Source organism: Oreochromis aureus, linkage group 13 (assembly GCF_013358895.1).
Source record: "Oreochromis aureus strain Israel breed Guangdong linkage group 13, ZZ_aureus, whole genome shotgun sequence".
NCBI lineage: Eukaryota > Metazoa > Chordata > Actinopteri > Cichliformes > Cichlidae > Oreochromis > Oreochromis aureus.
Genome location: NC_052954.1, coordinates 14,813,249 through 14,831,906, shown reverse-complemented (window position 1 = coordinate 14,831,906; position 18,658 = coordinate 14,813,249). Strand labels below are relative to the sequence as shown.

Sequence of the window (18,658 nt, the reverse complement as noted above, 5' to 3'; positions counted from 1 at the left end):
TGTGCTGTTTTTTATTGTCCCCGCCTTTACAATAGAGCTTATAATCTATTAAACTGAATCTGTTGTGCCAGGTTATGTAGAGCAGTTATTCACGGCTCTCAAGTAAAAATTCGGACAGAAATTGAGTCACATGCTGATGACAATGAGTAAAGCCATTGAGAATATGCAAGTTAAAGGTTGACTGATTGCTCAGGGATGCGTTAGAGGTTTTAGTATCACTGTCAAATCTTAGTTTGACCATTGTTGCTAAAGGAAGAGAAAGCACCCCAAGGTCTGTAGCTTCTTTGCAACAAAATTTCCAAAAGGCTTAGAGACACATTCAGTAAGGAAATAAGAACAGCTGTAACAGCTGGATAGAGAGAAAAAAAATGAGAAACAGTCCGGTTACTAATGAAAATGATGTCAGCTGTAGGCACATTCAGAAATCTCCCCACACAGATATGGCTTTTAGTCCCCAGATTGCTGCTGTTTTCTCTTGCTTCTGATATCATTAAATCTTGCAAGAATGACCGGGTTATAACTGCACACAGGCACAAAACACATGGTTAACACAAGAGGCCTGAGGACGTTCAGACGTAATGAGTTCTGATGATTGCAGATAGATGCGCTAGGCCTGAAACATCAGATCCACTTTAAAACCTTTTGTCCACTTTATACCAACATTTCTGTGGTGAAGCTCATATCCAGATTGTATCTGCATCTGCACAGATAGGTCTGCGGAAGCTGCCTTCGGTAAATGTCTCCAGTGTCAGCGCTGAAATGTGATTGTGAGCAATCCAACTGAAACAATCGCTCATATCATCGCCGGCTGAACCGTGCCACCTCTCCCCGGCGTGTGCATGCTCTGAAAGGCAATTGTGTTCTTTTGTGAAACTGGATTTTATGGAAAACATCTTTATTTTTCAAAGCGAAGGATTTTGTGGAGTCACACTTTTGCATGTTTACTTGTTTACAATTTGTCAGCAGTTTAGCCAGTTCGCTCACAGGTGTATCGACACCTGCGCTTTCATTTCAAACTGTAATCTGATTTGATGGGATGTGCGTTAATGCCGGGTCTAAGCAACAATATGAAACTTGGAGCTCCATACAAATACTTTGATTTGCGACTTTAATTTCTGTGCATCAAGTGGTCTTGACCTTGTGCTTTTCGTTTAATTTTGTTGTAGCAGGCTCTGCCCAGCTGCACTGTCACCCCATCTCTGAGCTGTATTGAAAGTATACCACGAAAGAGAAAGGAAAAATACAGATTTAATCTTTTCTTATCTAACCTGAGTTCAGACTGGTGGCAAGAGAGCCATTTGTGAATTAAATAGAAGCTGCCACTCATGCATTCTTAAAATATTCAGTAGCTCAAATCACTTTGCTTCATTTTATTTATTTATTTATTTATTTATTTCAGTTTTCACTTGCACTAATTGCGAGATCAATGAACTTTTTAGAGAACACTGTGTCTTTTTCATTACTCCTAGGTGATGACAGCACATGGATTAAGACAGCTTTCTGGAACTGTAAGCAGCTGTTTATGTCACCGAACATCAAATGTTTATGTAGAGCGTCTTATTTCCTTGTGCTCCTTGTTCAGACTGCACACAAAGTACGGTACAGTCAAATTTTAAAGTCATCTGCTTTCTCCTGTTCTTGTTTTCTTTTCTTTTCTTTTTTAAGGACGAAATGAAGGAAAGAGCCCTAAAGGGAGAAAAGGGAGATGAGGTGAGATTTTCTGCCATTATTAAGACAATTTAACTACAGGAAACTAAGCATTAGGTTTCAGACATTGCCTCCAACACCACAGTGTGAAAAACACCAATTTCTTACGTAGCGTCAACAAAAGCGGGACTGACATTTGATTTTTGAAAGAACAATGGGACTTCACCTGCTGTGTGGTTTCTGAGTTGAATTTCATCCTTGCGCTTTGTAAAGAAGCACAAGGTGAGCCGCTGAATAAATTGGCATGCAATTATTGTTTGGACCTCAAAACAACAGACGCATCTACTGGAAGCAAGCAGATTACAAAAGGCCACTGACGCAGCTATTGACCAAAACATCAAAAGACAGTCAGCTAAATGAAAAGAGAAAAAAACACAAATCAAAAGCAGAGATGCAGTCTCTATCATCAAGAGCCTGAAAAGCGATACTTTTTTTTTTTTTAATCAGACCGTCTTTGTCAGTGCGTCAAGTTTGAGATAATCTATAATAAAGTGCCAAGTCTCTGCCTTAATTAAAGTACATTTATGTCGATGCTGAAAGACTCACATGTGAAATATTTGAAATGGAAAGGTTCAAAAGTAAGTAGACACGCCCAGAAGAGCGGAAGAGTGGAGCTGCCTGTCAGATTGAGGCATAAAGAGGTCATTATTCACATAAAGGAGATCTAGAATCAGAGAAGCGTCATAGGTTGTTTGCCGTGAAGCAGCACAAAGTGGGAAAATAACTGGTACACAAATATCGTTGATGGCTGGGAAAAATATTTTTGTGGTTAAAAAAAAACTGCACGGCAAGTCAGATATGTTTCCTGTGTGTCAGCATACATGTGTCCCCGTCAATGATTAAGACGCCATGACCTCAGAGGATTCAAAACAGGATGCAAAACCATGGTAACCCTGCAAATAGGAGAGAAAAGTGTGCAATTTGCAAAAAAAAAAAGACCAAAAAAAGAACAACAGGAAGCTACGAGAGCTGTGGAACAATTTTCTGCAATGACACAAAATGACACAAAATTAACCTCAATCAAATGTTACAAAGAGGAGAATGAAGTGGGGGGGAAAAGGAATAGCTCAAAAACCAAAGGTCATGTGACCTCACGTGTAAAGCATGGTAGCAGTTCTGAAGCAACAGTGCGTACAGGAGCATTACGTGTGTTAATATTGAGAGCAAATATAAGAGAAAAAACATCCTAAACATAAAGTAAGAGAGAGCTTTTTAGGGTGAAGAGTGGGACTATCCTCAAGTGACTGAGTCAAATACTCTAATCTAAGTGTGATTCAGGATGCAATCTGCTTGCTGAAGAACAGACTGGATAGCAGACTATCAGCAGAGAGACCACTCAAAGAGGAAAGTGGAAGTATAGGAAAGGCCTGGAGACTGCAGCCGGTCACCGAGTGTATCAGCCCCCTACTAATCAACCCGTAAACACTGAGCGCCGTGTTTGTGTCATAACAGCGTCACATCATAGTCAGAGTCAAATTAAAGCTGAGACTTGCCACATTAATCATATTTCAGTGTTTCTTTGTTGAAAAGGCCAGAAGAACAGTGCAAACATTTTTTTTTTTAAAATGCAGTGTGGTATGAAGGCAAGAGAAAAATTTCACACACTTATTTTTGTTTCTCAACAGCTGCTGATTTTATTATATTCACATTCTCAGTGCAAGAAAAAAAGCTAACTTGGCAAAGGAAATATTCAGTGTTTTAACCTTCACATCATATGCTAACTTCACGAAAGTCCTTGAAGCCTTTTTTTTTAAAACCTTAACCACAGTCAGCCAGAGAAATGGCTTGGATCTTTATACACATCTTGAGAACGGATGTTTTTCTGTTTCCTTTACTTTCTGCAGGGGGAGAGAGGCGCTCAAGGACCGCAAGGCTTCAAGGTGACTTATCAAAGACTTAGCCTTTGCACTAAAACTTGAGTATCTACTGCCAAGAAAATAAGGCTACAAAATTCCTTCCTGTCCAACGTAGTACTCTCTGTAACTCTCCACAGTGTTTGTACACCAGTAGTCGCAGCAGGGTATTGCTGATTTCTTTGTCAGATTCTTTTTTTTAGAAGGGATCCTTTCTTTGGTGTATATTTGTTAGGCTACGCTAACCCTACGAAGTCCAGTGATGTTATTGAGCTGTTACCGGAGGGTACTGTGCTGCACAAAGTTTCTTTCCGTTGTTTAGGTTTCACCAAATACTCCAAAACATTCATGGAGCACACAAAAGTTCTGCTGAACACTGAACTTAGAAAGAAATCAAATCTATGTAGTTTTTCTCTCAGCAGTGTATGACAAAGCACAGAGGTCAAGATGTTTTTCCTGCAGTTTCCTACCTCCCGTGTGCGTCTTATTCACCCTTTTCGGTGATTTAACAGGGAAACATGGGGCCGCCAGGACTACAGGGAGATCAAGGACCAGAGGTGAGGCTTTGTGTTTATCTCTGGGGTGCTGTGCCATTTAGAGTAGGTCAAACTTTGATGTCTAAAAATGTGTTAAATACAAGGTAAAACGATACACGTATAGGCATGAAAGGCCATTATAGCTTTGACTCTGGAGCAGAATAACAAGGGCTGCTGAGGTTTTGGTCATTGATGGAAGGAAAATAAAATAAAATGCACTGAAATTCAGTCCAAATTAAATAACTCTAAATCTGCAGTTTTGTAAATGAAGTCTTTTGAATAATGCTCATGATGATATCCAGTGTTAATTAAGAAGACTCAGTGCTACTGTAAAAGATGTACTGTGAGATAAAAGCCAAGATACAGTAAAAGTTCAGTTTCCATGGTAACATGTGAATCATTTAGATCATCCTCATATATAAAAACAATACAGAGTTCAAAATGGAAGTGAATATGAGGAGCTTTTACAGAATAACAGCGTAGCTTTAACTTGAAATACCGCATGCATGCAAATATACTGTTGCTCAGTCGCAATGGGATCCCCAACATACACTAAAAAGGCAACGTTTCATGGAATTCTTTGGAAAGTCAGTGTTTGCATTGTAGCTGGGCTGGGCAAGAAATCATATCTATAACCAAACAAAGAGAATCGAATATCCATAGTGTTGGTTTTCCTTTGTGTTTTTCCAGGGGAAGCAAGGCCCTCCTGGATCCACTGGAGCCCCAGGACTCCCGGGCAAGCCAGTAAGTGTCCTGGCATCATAAACACCAGCACTTCATGTCAAGTCTTCCTTTTTCTCATCGCCTTATCTGTCACCTTGCCGTATCGTCCTCTTTCTTAACTCCGCCAGCCAAATAGAGAGATAAATAGATAAACCTCAGCAGGCAGAGATAGAGAAGAAGTAGGGGAGAAAAGTCCAGAATTTTTACACAGACGATCAGTAATCAAATTTAAGAATTAATTAGTGGAAAGAGGCAAATCTAAGCGCTTTATGCGGGAACGGAGGCAGAGGCCCAATCTGTTCTCCACACCTGCTTCGGTAATGAGCATCTGTCTTTATTCAAAAGCAGGGAGGGAAAAGAGGCATTTCATAAATCCTGGCTAAGGGAAATTATGTTGGAACACAGCAGCCTGCTGAAGCAGTGAGGAGGAGGAGATAAATGTGTGTGAGAAGATGAAGGCCTGGTGATAGATGTGTCTCTTTTCACCACTATTTACAGGGCTCACCAGGGGAGCCAGGGGTACCTGGGAACGATGGACTGAAAGGAGAAAAGGTAGGTAAACTTCAAATCAAGTCCTCACCTGAAAGCAAAGAAAAACGAAGCTATGATGTTTTATTACAGGTTGAACATGCCAGACAGCTTGCAAAGATGCCTTTTAGATTCCTTGCCCTTCGTCCAATCCTCAGTCATTGTGTAACTTTGTGTTCCTGTCTCTGATGCCTCTCACTCCTCTGTTTTTGTACACAAATGGTTTTTTTCTTATTGCAGTTATATTCCAAACACTTTGCTCAAAGTGGCAAACTAGAAAAGTGGAAAAGTGTGCAGCTGACATGCATATTTGATGGGGTTTGTTACTTGTCAGAAAGAATGAAGATGCACTCAATTCTGCCCACCCACCAGAGTCACTCTGTTATTCTCCAGAACAGAGAAATAGACCTAGAGTGCTTAAGCCTCCTATATTCATTCACATAAAATGCTTAAGCCCCTTTTTTTCCATTGTATAATCCTCCTTTGTCAAATTTGCTATACTGACTCCAATCTAAGAGGCACTTCATTCATGTGGCGCTCATGAATAAATGGGAAAAAATAAGCAGTGTCTGTGGCCTAAATATGAGGCTGGGGCTAGAAGGCAGTTAGCGTAGCTTAGAATAAAAAATGTTAGCAGATGCAACAGTTAACAATGTTTATACATACACACACATATATATAATCTTAACAGGAACTGTAAAGCTAACTAATAAATATAGTATATTGTCAGCTTAATCAATCAAGCAATCATGACTTTTTTAAATGGGACTTTACTGCGCAAGACTGTCTCTTGAGCAGTAATAGCTGCTAATATTATTGACAAAACAATAAAATGCTACGATTTATTCATTCATTTTTCAAGCAGTATTTTCCAAAAACAAGCAGAAAAAGAAAAGAACAACTGTATGAATGCAAAGCATGGTGGCAATCTTTGCCCAACAATGCTGACATGCTAATTTGTAGCAGCTAGTCTTTACCACCATGCTAAAAACTGATAAGGATCAATAAAACAGGTTAATAGCAAAGGCATAGCAAAGAACTGATGAGGAACAAAGTAACTCAGTTAAGGTCAAACTTACTGTTTCAACAATAAGACCAGGAAAAAAAAGGCATCTGTGGGAGAGATCCAAGGAGAAAACCACTACTAACCAAAAAGATAAAAACATCTTGATCATCCCCAAAATTTGAGGGAAAAATCATTCTCTGAAATTTTTCGAAGCTTTGAGTCCCGTTGCATCTGCCATAAAATAAACACCGCATTTCATAAAAAAGATCACCGTAGCAACAGTCAAACATGGTTGTGGTAGTGATTTAACAAGGGGAGAAGTTATTTATTCACATAGGGTCAGGTGGGTTTGGATAGTTTTTTTTTGTTGTTTTTTTTGCCTGAAATGAAATCATCATTTAAGAACTGCATTTTGTATTTACTTGGGTTATCTTTGTCTAATATTATTGTTTGATGATCTGAAACATGTGAGTGTGACCAATATGCAAAAAAAAAGGTTCTCCCATTAACGTAACGTGTTGGTGTTGACATCGTTCACATGTGCATCCTTGCATCTTCTCACCCTTTTATTTCACCTCACTTTGTCTAACACTGCACTTTCTTTGTCTTGTTAAGAAGACAGGGTTGATTTAATTGTTTTTTTATGGAGAAACTTCTAAATAGCATCTGTCTTTCTGTCTGTAGGGGGACTCTGGTGGAATGATCGGGCCACCAGGACCTCCAGGTCCTAAGGGTGAGCCTGGCGAACCTGGGGGTGGATATAAGGTGGGTATTAAATCAAGTGTAGACAGTAACCTCACCTTGTTGGGTTCAGCCCTGAAGACACAGGATACAGCATTAAAAACCATTAATGCAGTACAATAAAACAGCAGATGGAAACACAACAGACTTTCAGACATGCAGATCACCTGCAAACAGCTAGAGTAGCAGCAGGCAAGTTAAAGAAACTAGGTCCTCCAGCAGCGCAGATGCAATGATGTTATGAAGTAGCAATATCATTAGACAGTCCACCATCACATAACCCCATCTTGGATAATCACCTATCCTCGTAATTGGAGCACATAGCTGTTCAGTTTCTTTTATGGACATGGCTCTGCATATAGAAATGTTCATTATAGCTTTACCAAAGAGGCTGTGCATGTGCAGCCACAGCCTCAATCCTGGTTGATGGGACTCACACTTCTCAATCACCTGTGGGCTTCTGCAGCTTTAAATAGTCGTGTTTGTTTGTGTGTGGAAACACCAATCTGAACATTAAGCCCAACAGCAGACCTACTGATCAAGCAAGCCAAGGGTACCGTGAGCAGAGTAATAAAGGAAAGATTGTGTTCAGGCCGACGTATTTAAACCTCTTAACATTCTCCTGCACTGGAGGGATTGAAAAACACAGCTGTGGGTGTCAAGAGGGGGTGTTTACCACGTTCAAATGACTTCTCATAGTGTTGTATGCAATAGGTGAAAAAGCTAAACTAAGAAAAATGGCTTTCATTTAAAGCAGACATATTTCTGTCTTTTGAGAATATCATTACTGTGTGGAGATGTAGGAAGAATAGTTCTCAGCATTTATGGACGTTGTCATATAAGACAAAGATAAGGCAAAAGGAAATAAACAAAACATATCTTTAATGAGTTAGCCTGCTCAAGCAGCTAAGGTCAAAGCCACTTTCATTCATACGGGGTCGCCACAGCAGGTAGCGCCGCACATTTGATTTGGAGGTTTTCGTATTCAGCGCCCTTCCTGACACAACCCCAAAGGAATCTGGGTCTCCTTCCACGATCGTTTCCTTGTTAGGCAAATGTATAAACCACTGCACTAAGGTGTCACACACTTTGTTGAGCTTGCCTTCAACTGAATAATGACCAGCTAAGTCCATCCATCCATCCATCCATCCTCATCCGCTTTATCCGATCGGGTCGCGGGGGCAGCAGCCTAAGCAGAGAAGCCCAGACCTCCCTCTCCCCAGCCACCTCCTCCAGCTCATCCGGGGGAACACCAAGGCGTTCCCAGGCCAGCCGAGAGATATAATCTCTCCAGCGCGTCCTGGGTCTGCCCCGGGGCCTCCTCCCGGTGGGACATGCCCGGAACACCTCACCCAGGAGGCGCCCAGGGGGCATCCTTATCAGATGCCCGAACCACCTCAACTGGCTCCTTTCGATGTGGAGGAGCAGCGGCTCTACTCTGAGCCCCTCCCGGATGGCCGAACTTCTCACCCTATCTCTAAGGGAGAGGCCAGCCACCCTTCGGAGGAAGCTCATTTCTGCCGCTTGTATCCGCGATCTCGTTCTTTCGGTCACTACCCACAGCTCGTGGCCATAGGTGAGGGTCGGGACGTAGATCGACCGGTAAATTGAGAGCTTCGCTTTACACTCAGCTCCCTCTTCACCACGACGGACCGGTGCAGCGTCCGCATCACTGCAGCCGCAGCACCAATCCGTCTGTCGATCTCCGGCTCCCTTCTCCCATCACTCGCGAACAAGACCCCGAGATACTTAAACTCCTCCACTTGGGGCAGGAACTCATCCCCGACCCGGAGTGGGCACTCCACCCTTTTCCGGCTGAGAACCATGGCCTCAGATTTGGAGGTGCTGATCCTCATTCCCACTGCTTCACACTCGGCTGCGAACCGTTCCAGTGCGAGCTGGAGGCCCTCACCCGATGAAGCCAACAGAACCACATCATCCGCAAAAAGCAGAAATGAGATTCTGAGGCCACCAAGTGAAAGCCCTCCGCCACTTGGCTGCGCCTAGAAATCCTGTCCATAAAATTATGAACAGAATCGGTGATAAAGGGCAGCCCTGGCGGAGCCCATCACCCACCGAAACGAGTCCGACTTATTGCCGGCAATGCGAACCAAACTCTTACAACGGTTGTATAGGGATCGAATGGCCCGTAGCAATGGGCCAGACACCCCATACTCCCGCAACACCTCCCACAGGACACCCCGAGGGACACGGTCGAATGCCTTCTCCAAGTCCACAAAACACATGTAGACTGGTTGGGCAAACTCCCATGCACCCTCAAGTATCCTTGAGAGGATAAAGAGCTGGTCCAGTGTTCCGCGACCAGGGACGAAAAAACCGCATTGTTCCTCCTGTATCTGAGGTTCGACTAACGGACGAACTCTCCTTTCCAGCACCCTGGCATAGACTTTCCCAGGAGGCTGAGGAGTGTGATCCCCTGTGGTTGGAACACACCCTCCGGTCTCCCTTCTTAAAGATGGGGACCACCACCCCGGTCTGCCAGTCCAGGGGTACTGCCCCTGATCTCCACGCAACATTGTAGACAATGCTAAGTCTTTGTACTTTAAACATACTGTTTATATACATTTCTATAAATTTATGATCTAGTCTCACATACTGAGGGAGAAGTTCTGTTTCAGTAGAGTGGAAGTGCACCACTAATGTCATCAGATCTTGTCGTTTCAAAAGTTCTGTACTTCCCAAACTTTAGTGTTTTACGTTTGACTGAACTGGTCCATTTCTCCCCAAAACTGTAAGAACTGCTGTGTTGGTTCAAACCCAACTTCTGCCCAGCTAATTTACATTGTGCAATGTAGGACTTGTACCACGAATACATGCTGACCACAGAAATCAATGTCTCATCTGGATGGTACAGTAAATAATGCCCACGCCTCGATTCCAATCAAGGTTTTTTGTTTTCTCCCCCACCCCCCACCCTCTCTGTGGTACAGCATTATCACCTTGCATCTGTACAGTGAAACTAATAAAATTGTTGTAAGCAGTATTGAACATGTGCTCATAAGGCAACACTGTAATGTGTGTAGCTCATACTGATTCAAGACTCCTGTTTGAATTAAAGCACTAGGGCTGCTTCTCAGGCCTTACCTCAGTTCTCAAAGAGAATTGCTGATCACTGTGCAGTGAATTTCTATTCTAAAGTCTTCTTTGTTTTTTTGTTTTTGTTTTGTTTTTTTGTTGTTTTTACAGGGGGACGGCTTGCCTTTAACTAGAGGGTCTCGTGGACCTAAGGTAGGTCCTCCAACATCACCAAATAGGCAACAAAATGTGAAAAAGAAATAATTCAGCCAAATAAATTTAATTGTACTACAAATATGAAGAAATTGTAACAAATAGCTTACCTGGCACAAATTCCAGGATAGCATGAGCTTGAAAATGTGTCACGGGAATGAAAACGTCCACACTTTGCTTTGTTCTACAGAACCTGACACTGGCTACATGTGTCATGTTCTGTAATGATGTAACATTATGTAATCCCAGGCTGAGACCTTAGAGCTCTGTGTGGCTATCTGAACACTTTGTTCAGATCTATTGATGCTATATTCCTCTGTGGGAAAAAGTAAGTGCAGCCTTGGCTTTACGCGGTAGCGCTGCCCCATTTAGCTCAAATAACTTCTTACAGTGTGTTTTGCATCATTGTCCTCCTGGTCATACCGTGCCTCACTCAACTTCTTGACCACCCTTCCATGTAAAGTTTCCTCATTTGCAAAATGTTGCTCGTGCATGCAGTGCCCACGTTAAATCACCTCCATAAACATTCCAGTGAGATTCTGATAGGATCTTGTGTGTAGTTTTTATTTGACCAGGCCCTTTAACCTTTAATTTTCTTCTTTTTGAGTTACTCTTTGGTAAATTTACCCGTATGCTTGAGGTTATTATCCTGTTGAAAGGTTGACCTCTGGTTCAGCTTCAGCTTTTTGAACACATTGCCTTCAAGGACACTGCTTCTCCTTAAAACTGGCCTGTGGTCTACTGCATTTAAACCATTTCCTCTGATTTGTTGGAGCGCATTATTCCAACAAACCTACCTTAAAGTTTATTATCAAACTAATTTTGTTTTGATGGTCTTTTTGGATGGCAAAGCTTTTTTAGCACACTTAAACATTCCACAATAAAGTTTTGAGGTTCTTGGAGACTTTTTTTTACTGCTCTACATCATCTTCCATGTTATTTACTTTTTTTAACATGAAGATATATCTCCTGTGCATCTAATACCAGCTGGAAATCACTAATATGGCTGATATCACTGAAATTGTCATAATATGCTTGGACATCAAAGAGATTTCATTTTTTCTGATCACTTTGTACTATCAATATCAGTGGATTTGACATGGAAAAATAATTGCACAGTTGAGTATCTTATGTATCATGCATAGGCAAAATGATGGACATAATTAAAATCTGCATGATAACGGCCTTCACCGCGGTTATGTTTTCTTTCATTACCCTTTAAGCTAACAGGCACAAGATAACAGGAAATGGATTCTGGCAGTCTTTGAATACTTAATGAGCAATGCAGCAGCCCTCCCTTTAGCTGGATTCACCATCATTAAATCATCACTGACCACTCCCTTGTGTTTGTTTTAGGGTGAAAGAGGCATCCCGGGATTGCCCGGAGACCACGGTGAAAAGGGCGAACCTGGGGAGAGCATTACAGGGCCACCTGTGAGTATGATGTCGTATTGATTGGTCAGTGAGCACCAAACCATTTATTATTTAGTGGCACCCTTGAAACATTCAGATTCCTGCTTTTGTCTTAGGCGTGGAAAGAATGAGCTACTCTCTGAATACTGGAGATGTGTTTTTATTAGAAACATCGGTCATTACTTGCTCTCTCGCCTCATCGTGCACGCTCTGGGGTGCTAGTTTGAAACTCAGATTTGACAGTGAGTGAGTCTGTGTTCATTTTTGAAACACAGGATTGCAGACAGAGAATCAATAGAGCAAAAGGTGTCTAACACAATTCCTTTATTGGATCCTGGGTGCTAGAGGGCAGGTGGTGTTAACAAGATGTGTGATGTGTTTTTAGGGCCCCGTGGGACCCCCCGGGGAGCCAGGAATTGAGGTGTGTGTGATAAATTTTCTGTATCCACAACACACAAACAAGATGTTCAAGTTGATTTTTAAAGATTTTCGTCCAATTAGCCGTGGTTCTCTCCTTGGCAATTTTGTTACAGTACTATTAACACTAAGTGTGGGTGACTGTATAAAGCAAGACTGCTAGCCTCTATCTTGGTATTTTTCAGGGCTCTCGTGGACCCCCGGGTCCATTCGGCCCCCCTGGAGCTCCAGGAAGAGAGGTGAGTTAGAGCAGCCTGTCCTTCCACTGTTTTTCACTCCCTTGCACGTTTACAGATAAAAGATGGCCGCAAGCATGGAGGAATGTCAGCTACCAACTGTGGATGAACAAGTACAATGTATCACAGCTCCTGGACACAAATCCCCACCAACTGAGAAGAGTGTGAAAGCTGAAAGTTATAGCCTTGCCTGTGTGCTTCATATCGTAACCAGAAGGGCTGTTAACTCCTTTTTCTGTCTCAATTAAAGGGCTCCCCTGGTAGGCCAGGTCCACCGGGGCCTGCCGGACCTCCAGGTGAACCAGTAAGTAAGAAAATCTCTGTTTTGCTTACTGCGGTTCAGCATCACTGATCAGCCATGAGACCTACTGAGATCACCTTAAAGTCAAACTCAGTATTCAGACTGTAGCTCCAGTTTTGGGATAATGAGTAGCTGTAGTTCTAGTGTTCAGCAACCGACACCACATTCAGGAAAATGTTCCAGTTTACAACAAATTGGCGGCACCCTGTTGTTAGAGCATATTTTTATTCCTTTCTTGTGTCTTTGTGAGTTTCAAATGAGGAGCATTTACTATAGTGCTAATAGCTGTAGTGTGAGTACCTCACCATTCCTACCGCTGCTGCATCAAAGCCTTGACATTTTTGCATTTTAGCCTATTTATATTCATGCATTGTAAAGATGCATGAAAACCATTTATACCATTTTATGTTTTTTTTAAAATACACAGGCTTCACATCAAAATGTTGTTTTTTTTCTCAGCTTCAGAGAACAACAATATTTTGAAGATTCGAGGATCATGTCTTCCAGACAACAAAGTTATTAAACGGTTTCCTCAAGCAATCCAGATAAAACTGAGAATGAAACACTTAAAGCAAACTTTGTTAAATATGTTCAAGGAAAAAAATCGTATTTCAGGCATGTAAGACGGTCTTATGTGCTTTGTGATGTTTTATTAAAAGAAGCAGTCAAGCAAAAATAAACAACTGCAGAATTCTCAAAAAACAAGAGACGAGATTTGAAATTAAGGCTTTTTTTTTTGCTTCTTTTTTCCTAACAGACTGCCCTGCCGATTTTTGGAGACATGGGTGCTTTGCTTAAGGTATTTATATCTCCATAGTTGATGATAATTGCATTGTTTTCACAGAACAATGACATGCAAAAGCGTGAGGGTTGGTATTTAAAATGAACAGCGTTTGTCGGGTTTAAACAGTACTATCCCACTAATACATGGATGCAATCACTTGAGAGAGATATTGTGAGAAAGCCCTTGAGTGCCTTCATCAGGATGACTGGGAGAAGAAGATCCAGAAATAAAAGAAAACAATTTCACGAGAAAGCCAGGATTACTCATTCACCAGAGGTGCACAGTGTGACAACATGTTTAGTAAAGCCTCTCAGTGTGACAATGAAATATTGAAATATCGCACAAGTGCAATGCAAATAAAGTGAAAAACAAGATTATAAAGAGATTACTGTCTCAAAAGATAAGATCGGCTTCAGATATGTATTGTATACAGTTTTACAAAAGAATAATTGCTAAATAGCACTTCTCCATTCAAACAATGTGTCACCACTTGACCCAAAAGCCTCAAAACACTCACACAAAATGACTTCTCTTCTGCCCTAGCTCCTTTTTAATTGTCTCCTCTCTATATTTTACATTACTTAAACCTTAACCCTCAATATGTAAATCTGAAAGAATGTTAATTTTGGGGTCATATTATATAAGTTTGTCCCAAAATCAGCAGACAGGCAGCACTTTGAAACTGTTTTCTAACATATTCCTCATATAGCTCAGGATCCCAACCTTTTCTGACCAGTGCTGAATGTGGACCAGGACTACACAGTTAAACCTAATGCCAGACACTCCTCAGCATCTCCTGAGATTACAGTACAGTGTTAAAATGGGATCAAGTACTCCTTTAGTAGCTTTTACCTTTCATAACGCGAACACTCTGTCAAAATCAATGCAATTTTTGTTTCTTTTTTCCACTGACGTAGATTAGTCACCTTTGTACGTGTCGTTACCTGCAGGACAGCACTTAGACGACTTAAAGCTTTTTCTTTTTAATGCTTAACATATGTCAGCTCTGACAATAAATATAATGCCTTCACATGATTAATCATTGATAGATAAAGCCAGATGTCAGCAGACTTATTATTTTCTGTCAACCCTTCCTTCAGAGTCAACTTATTTTGTCCATTAAGTGCTCCGTTACATTCATCTACTGTTTACAGCCTTCATCAGTGTCACGTAACGTCGCTGTGATTAGTACTTTTGACACCTCGATGACACCTTCAAAAAAAGCGCTAAACACATTTAACACGGGTATTGTTTTTCTTTTCATTCATGTCAGTAACAGCATGCTCTTATTATTTTGCCGTTTTGTTGAAGTCTTTGAAGATTAGGCTTAAATGGCAATATTGAAACGATGGCTTTTCATTTTATTTTTCAAATTTAGTGAGATTTTGTTGTTGTTGTTATTTTTGAAACACATTCGTTTTTACTGCCTTTTTCCAACTTAAACTTCCTAGGAGTAGAGTCTATACTGTATCTAGAATGGATCAAGATGCGGTACAATGCAATGCGATATGATGCAATATGATACAATGTGATATGATAGGATGCGATAGAATGCAGTGTGATGCATTATGGGCAATACAATACAATGCAATAGGATGAAATATGTGCGAGTGATGTAAAATGATACGATATGATGTGATATGATAAGATGTGATACAGTTCGTTAGGCTGGGATGTGATACAAGGCAGTACAGTACAATGTAATGCAATAAGATACAGGGAGATGAGATGTGATACAATATACATTTTTCTGGGGTCAGTGCTGAAATGTCATTCTAGATTTTATGTGCACCGTAAGTATGTAGCTGGCAAAAAAAATCCAGTATCCACATGTAAAAATGGTCTTAGTAAAAGCTGTAAAGCAGCACTACTCAAAGTCACTTGAGCAAAATATCTGGAAAGTCCTTATCAAGATCGAGTAAACTCGCTTTGTAATATTGAAATACAGCATTGCAACAGCCCACTAATCCTGCTGCACATATACAGTAAGTCCGAGTCCCAACGTGCAGCAGTGCCAATGGAATTGGTCCAATGATATTTAGGTTCTCACCTAAATGTCACAGTCAGTGAGTCTGACAAAGTTCACCACTCACCTCAGTGAGAGACACTCTTGGAGGCACTCTAGGTGGGTTCACATTATTTCTGCTCTGTGGACATTTTGAGAACACTTTATGTCAGTTGGGGTCTTGTCCTCCACCCAGGGGATGTGACATAATAAAGGGCGAAAATACAGTGTTCCAGCTCAGCCTGATGAAATCTTATCTGTGCTTCCACTTTCGCTTCCTGCCTTGCCTGCGCTGGTAGAATGCCTGCAGTGTGTGCCAGACGAGAGTCCCAGGGCTCCCTGGACAGAAGGGAGAAAAGGGCTCCCCCGGAGTGCAAGGAGTAGAGGGCTTGGTGGGAGAAAAGGTATGAGTGATTCATTAGCATAGCAGACAATTTAGACAATTTACAAAAAAAAATGTGACTTTGATTTGCATTGCACATCATGCTTTCAGTGCTCCTTCATGAATATTTTGAGTGCATGCATGCACTATTGAACACAAATCCATTATGGGCTCCTTTTCCAAACAGGGAGATCCTGGGGTCAGAGGTCCCATGGGTAACCCGGGAAAAGAAGGCCCAAAGGTAGGCAAGAAGCTGTCAAACGTAAACTAGTGAAATAACAAAAACAGATTTTATAAAAATATTACTATATGGATTACCCATTTTATCAGCATGGCAAGAATGTGTAGAAGATATAGCCTTATTTTATGATATTGTTGCTTAAATGTGTATTTAATCTGCTAGACAAAGATTTACACTGAAAAAAGCTTTTCATAAATTTCTTTTTGCATTATTCCTGAAAGCCTAAGCAGCTGTTCCACAACTCATATTATTCTGAACACACTTAGGTTTTCACTGCAGAAGTTGTTGCTATGGATACAGTCTTGTACCATGGTGAAACAGGCTAGGCAATTTCAAGTTGTGTGCTGGAAGATACATTTTGAAGTTTACGCCCATCAGACTTTAGTTTAAGGGGTTTTTTTTCTTCCTTTTTTCCTTGTGAAAAACATTCACTTTTCCCTACTTTATTGCTTCTGCTTTCCTGCAGGGACTAAAAGGAGAGAGAGGGTTCCCAGGCCCTATCGGCGATAAAGGTGATGAGGTGAGTGAAGAAAAAGTTGAATCTAAACAAATTAATCCAGTGGTTATCTAACCAGGTCAGAAGTCACCGTGACATTGAGAAAGAGGTTTTTCAAACGAATGTAAATATATTCTAATGTTGGCCTCATCTTAAAGTCTGTCTGCTCTGAGAGTCTGTTTTCAAAAGAATCTATCAAAAGCTATCCGCAGAGCTGCATTTGCACTATGCCCTATCTCTTGCTCTCCAAGGAACTACTTTATGAAGAACAAAGCCTGCCCTGCGTGTTTGTGTGTGTTCATTTAAAAAAAGACAGTGTTGAAAGCAGCTGAGAAGTTTCCCATAGGTCAGCTTTCAGCACTGAACTGCCATGGCAGAAGAGTTTTACTAGCAGGCACACTTGCTACTAGATTATAACAGCTCAATAAGAGACATGTTTTGGTCAGATAGCTTTCTTTTTTTTTCTTTCAGTGATCAAAGAAATGCATGCAATGGCATCTCTAAAATATAGCAAACAATGCACTATAGGGCCTAGTTGCCAAATAAATTAATAAAGTTGTTGCATGATAAAGTGCCCAACAGTAGAAAATGTGATGTTTTGCTGCTTCTGCATGCTCAGATAAGCCATAAAGGAAAGAAAATACAAGCATAAGCTCAGAAGTCATTACAATGTATAGAAAAGCTTTCGAATTCTTCCTTTAAAATGTAGCATAGATGTTAACAAAACAGATGTGACACCACGTTGACCAAAAATTTAATTTATCCACATTTTAAGAATATATGCTTGATGTGCAGCACCGTGCTGAACATCAGCAGCACAGCTGATGATGTGCAGCACCGTGCTGAACATCAGCAGCACAGCTGATGATGTGCAGCACCGTGCTGAACATCAGCAGCACAGCTGATGATGTGCAGCACCGTGCTGAACATCAGCAGCACAGCTGATGATGTTCAGCACGGCCACATAACTCTCCATCAGCACTATAGTGTTCGTACAATATAGGATCCAAACAGAGAACTCCAAGGTAGACAAAATAACAAAAGGCATGCCTTTTATTAGGTTGACAGAAAAGTCCAATAACTACATCCAACAGGGAGTTAATAGAGATCCTAGAAAACCACAGGGAGCCAGGAACAACAAGGATACACAGGCTGAAGGAATGGCTCTATCTACACACACTGAGCACTGATAGGAAACTGGAGACTAGTGGGGAACAGGACACAGCTGAACATAATTAATACTGGTGAGAATAGTTAGGACACAAACAGGAAGTAAAATTAGAATGAGAAACAACAGACAACAAGCCACAAAGAGCTTCCAGGTCAGAAAAATGAAGCCAGTGCAGAAGTGCCCAAAATCTACATTCTATGTGAAGGCCACCAGCTGTGGTTGAAAATAAGACTTTGGAGAAACGTCTTTCCGTCTTGACCTCTGGAAAGACTTTCCTCCCGAGTTCACGGGCTCACTCACTCATTCTGATTCATACTAAAAAAAAATTAAGTCTATTTTGTAAATCTCGGTCATGTATGTTTCAAATTGGAGACATTTTCTATAATATGTAACCACATGTGCATTGGCTAGCAAATTAAATCACAAGTCATTAGCCAGTGAGTGTGCGGTTTCACAGTCAGACCCGCCCCTTCTTGTCATATCTGTTTTTTTGCAACCAAGATGGTGACGGTAGAAACGTTCATCTGAAAGCTTGAAAGCGGGACTTCAGAAGCCAGTTTTCATGCTCTCTGTGGCCACAGCTGTAACAAGGAGACACTGAAACAAGACGTATGAACAAAACATAAATGAGCTCATTCAGGGAATGCAGAAAGACAAAGACAGAAGGAGGAACAGATTGGGAAACACTGAGAGAACTAAACAGACAATTAACAAACTGAAAGTAGGAACTAAAGTGAAATACAAATCAAAATTCAGAACTAGACAGGAACCAGAACTCAGAACTGCAGAAAGTTATTACCAGAAATCCATGAAGTAAGCGCAGAAATCAGAGACTATTTCTGCAAATGTGTAAAGCACTACACTATGAA

The 18,658-nt window shown here is 41.1% G+C and overlaps 1 protein-coding gene across 1 annotated transcript in view; it reads left to right on the top strand.

Annotated features, from left to right (window-relative positions):
* Positions 1-18,658, top strand: part of LOC116322746 (collagen alpha-1(XIX) chain) — a 104,146-nt gene that overhangs the window by 66,234 nt on the left and 19,254 nt on the right. Inside the window, exons 21-36 of the mRNA XM_031742909.2 lie at positions 1,470-1,508; positions 1,666-1,710; positions 3,552-3,587; positions 4,073-4,117; positions 4,787-4,840; positions 5,318-5,371; positions 7,038-7,118; positions 10,302-10,343; positions 11,700-11,777; positions 12,142-12,177; positions 12,359-12,412; positions 12,660-12,713; positions 13,468-13,509; positions 15,799-15,903; positions 16,069-16,122; positions 16,589-16,642. Coding sequence (XP_031598769.2) covers positions 1,470-1,508; positions 1,666-1,710; positions 3,552-3,587; positions 4,073-4,117; positions 4,787-4,840; positions 5,318-5,371; positions 7,038-7,118; positions 10,302-10,343; positions 11,700-11,777; positions 12,142-12,177; positions 12,359-12,412; positions 12,660-12,713; positions 13,468-13,509; positions 15,799-15,903; positions 16,069-16,122; positions 16,589-16,642 — 873 coding nt within the window. The remainder of the gene's footprint in view (positions 1-1,469; positions 1,509-1,665; positions 1,711-3,551; positions 3,588-4,072; positions 4,118-4,786; positions 4,841-5,317; positions 5,372-7,037; positions 7,119-10,301; positions 10,344-11,699; positions 11,778-12,141; positions 12,178-12,358; positions 12,413-12,659; positions 12,714-13,467; positions 13,510-15,798; positions 15,904-16,068; positions 16,123-16,588; positions 16,643-18,658) is intronic.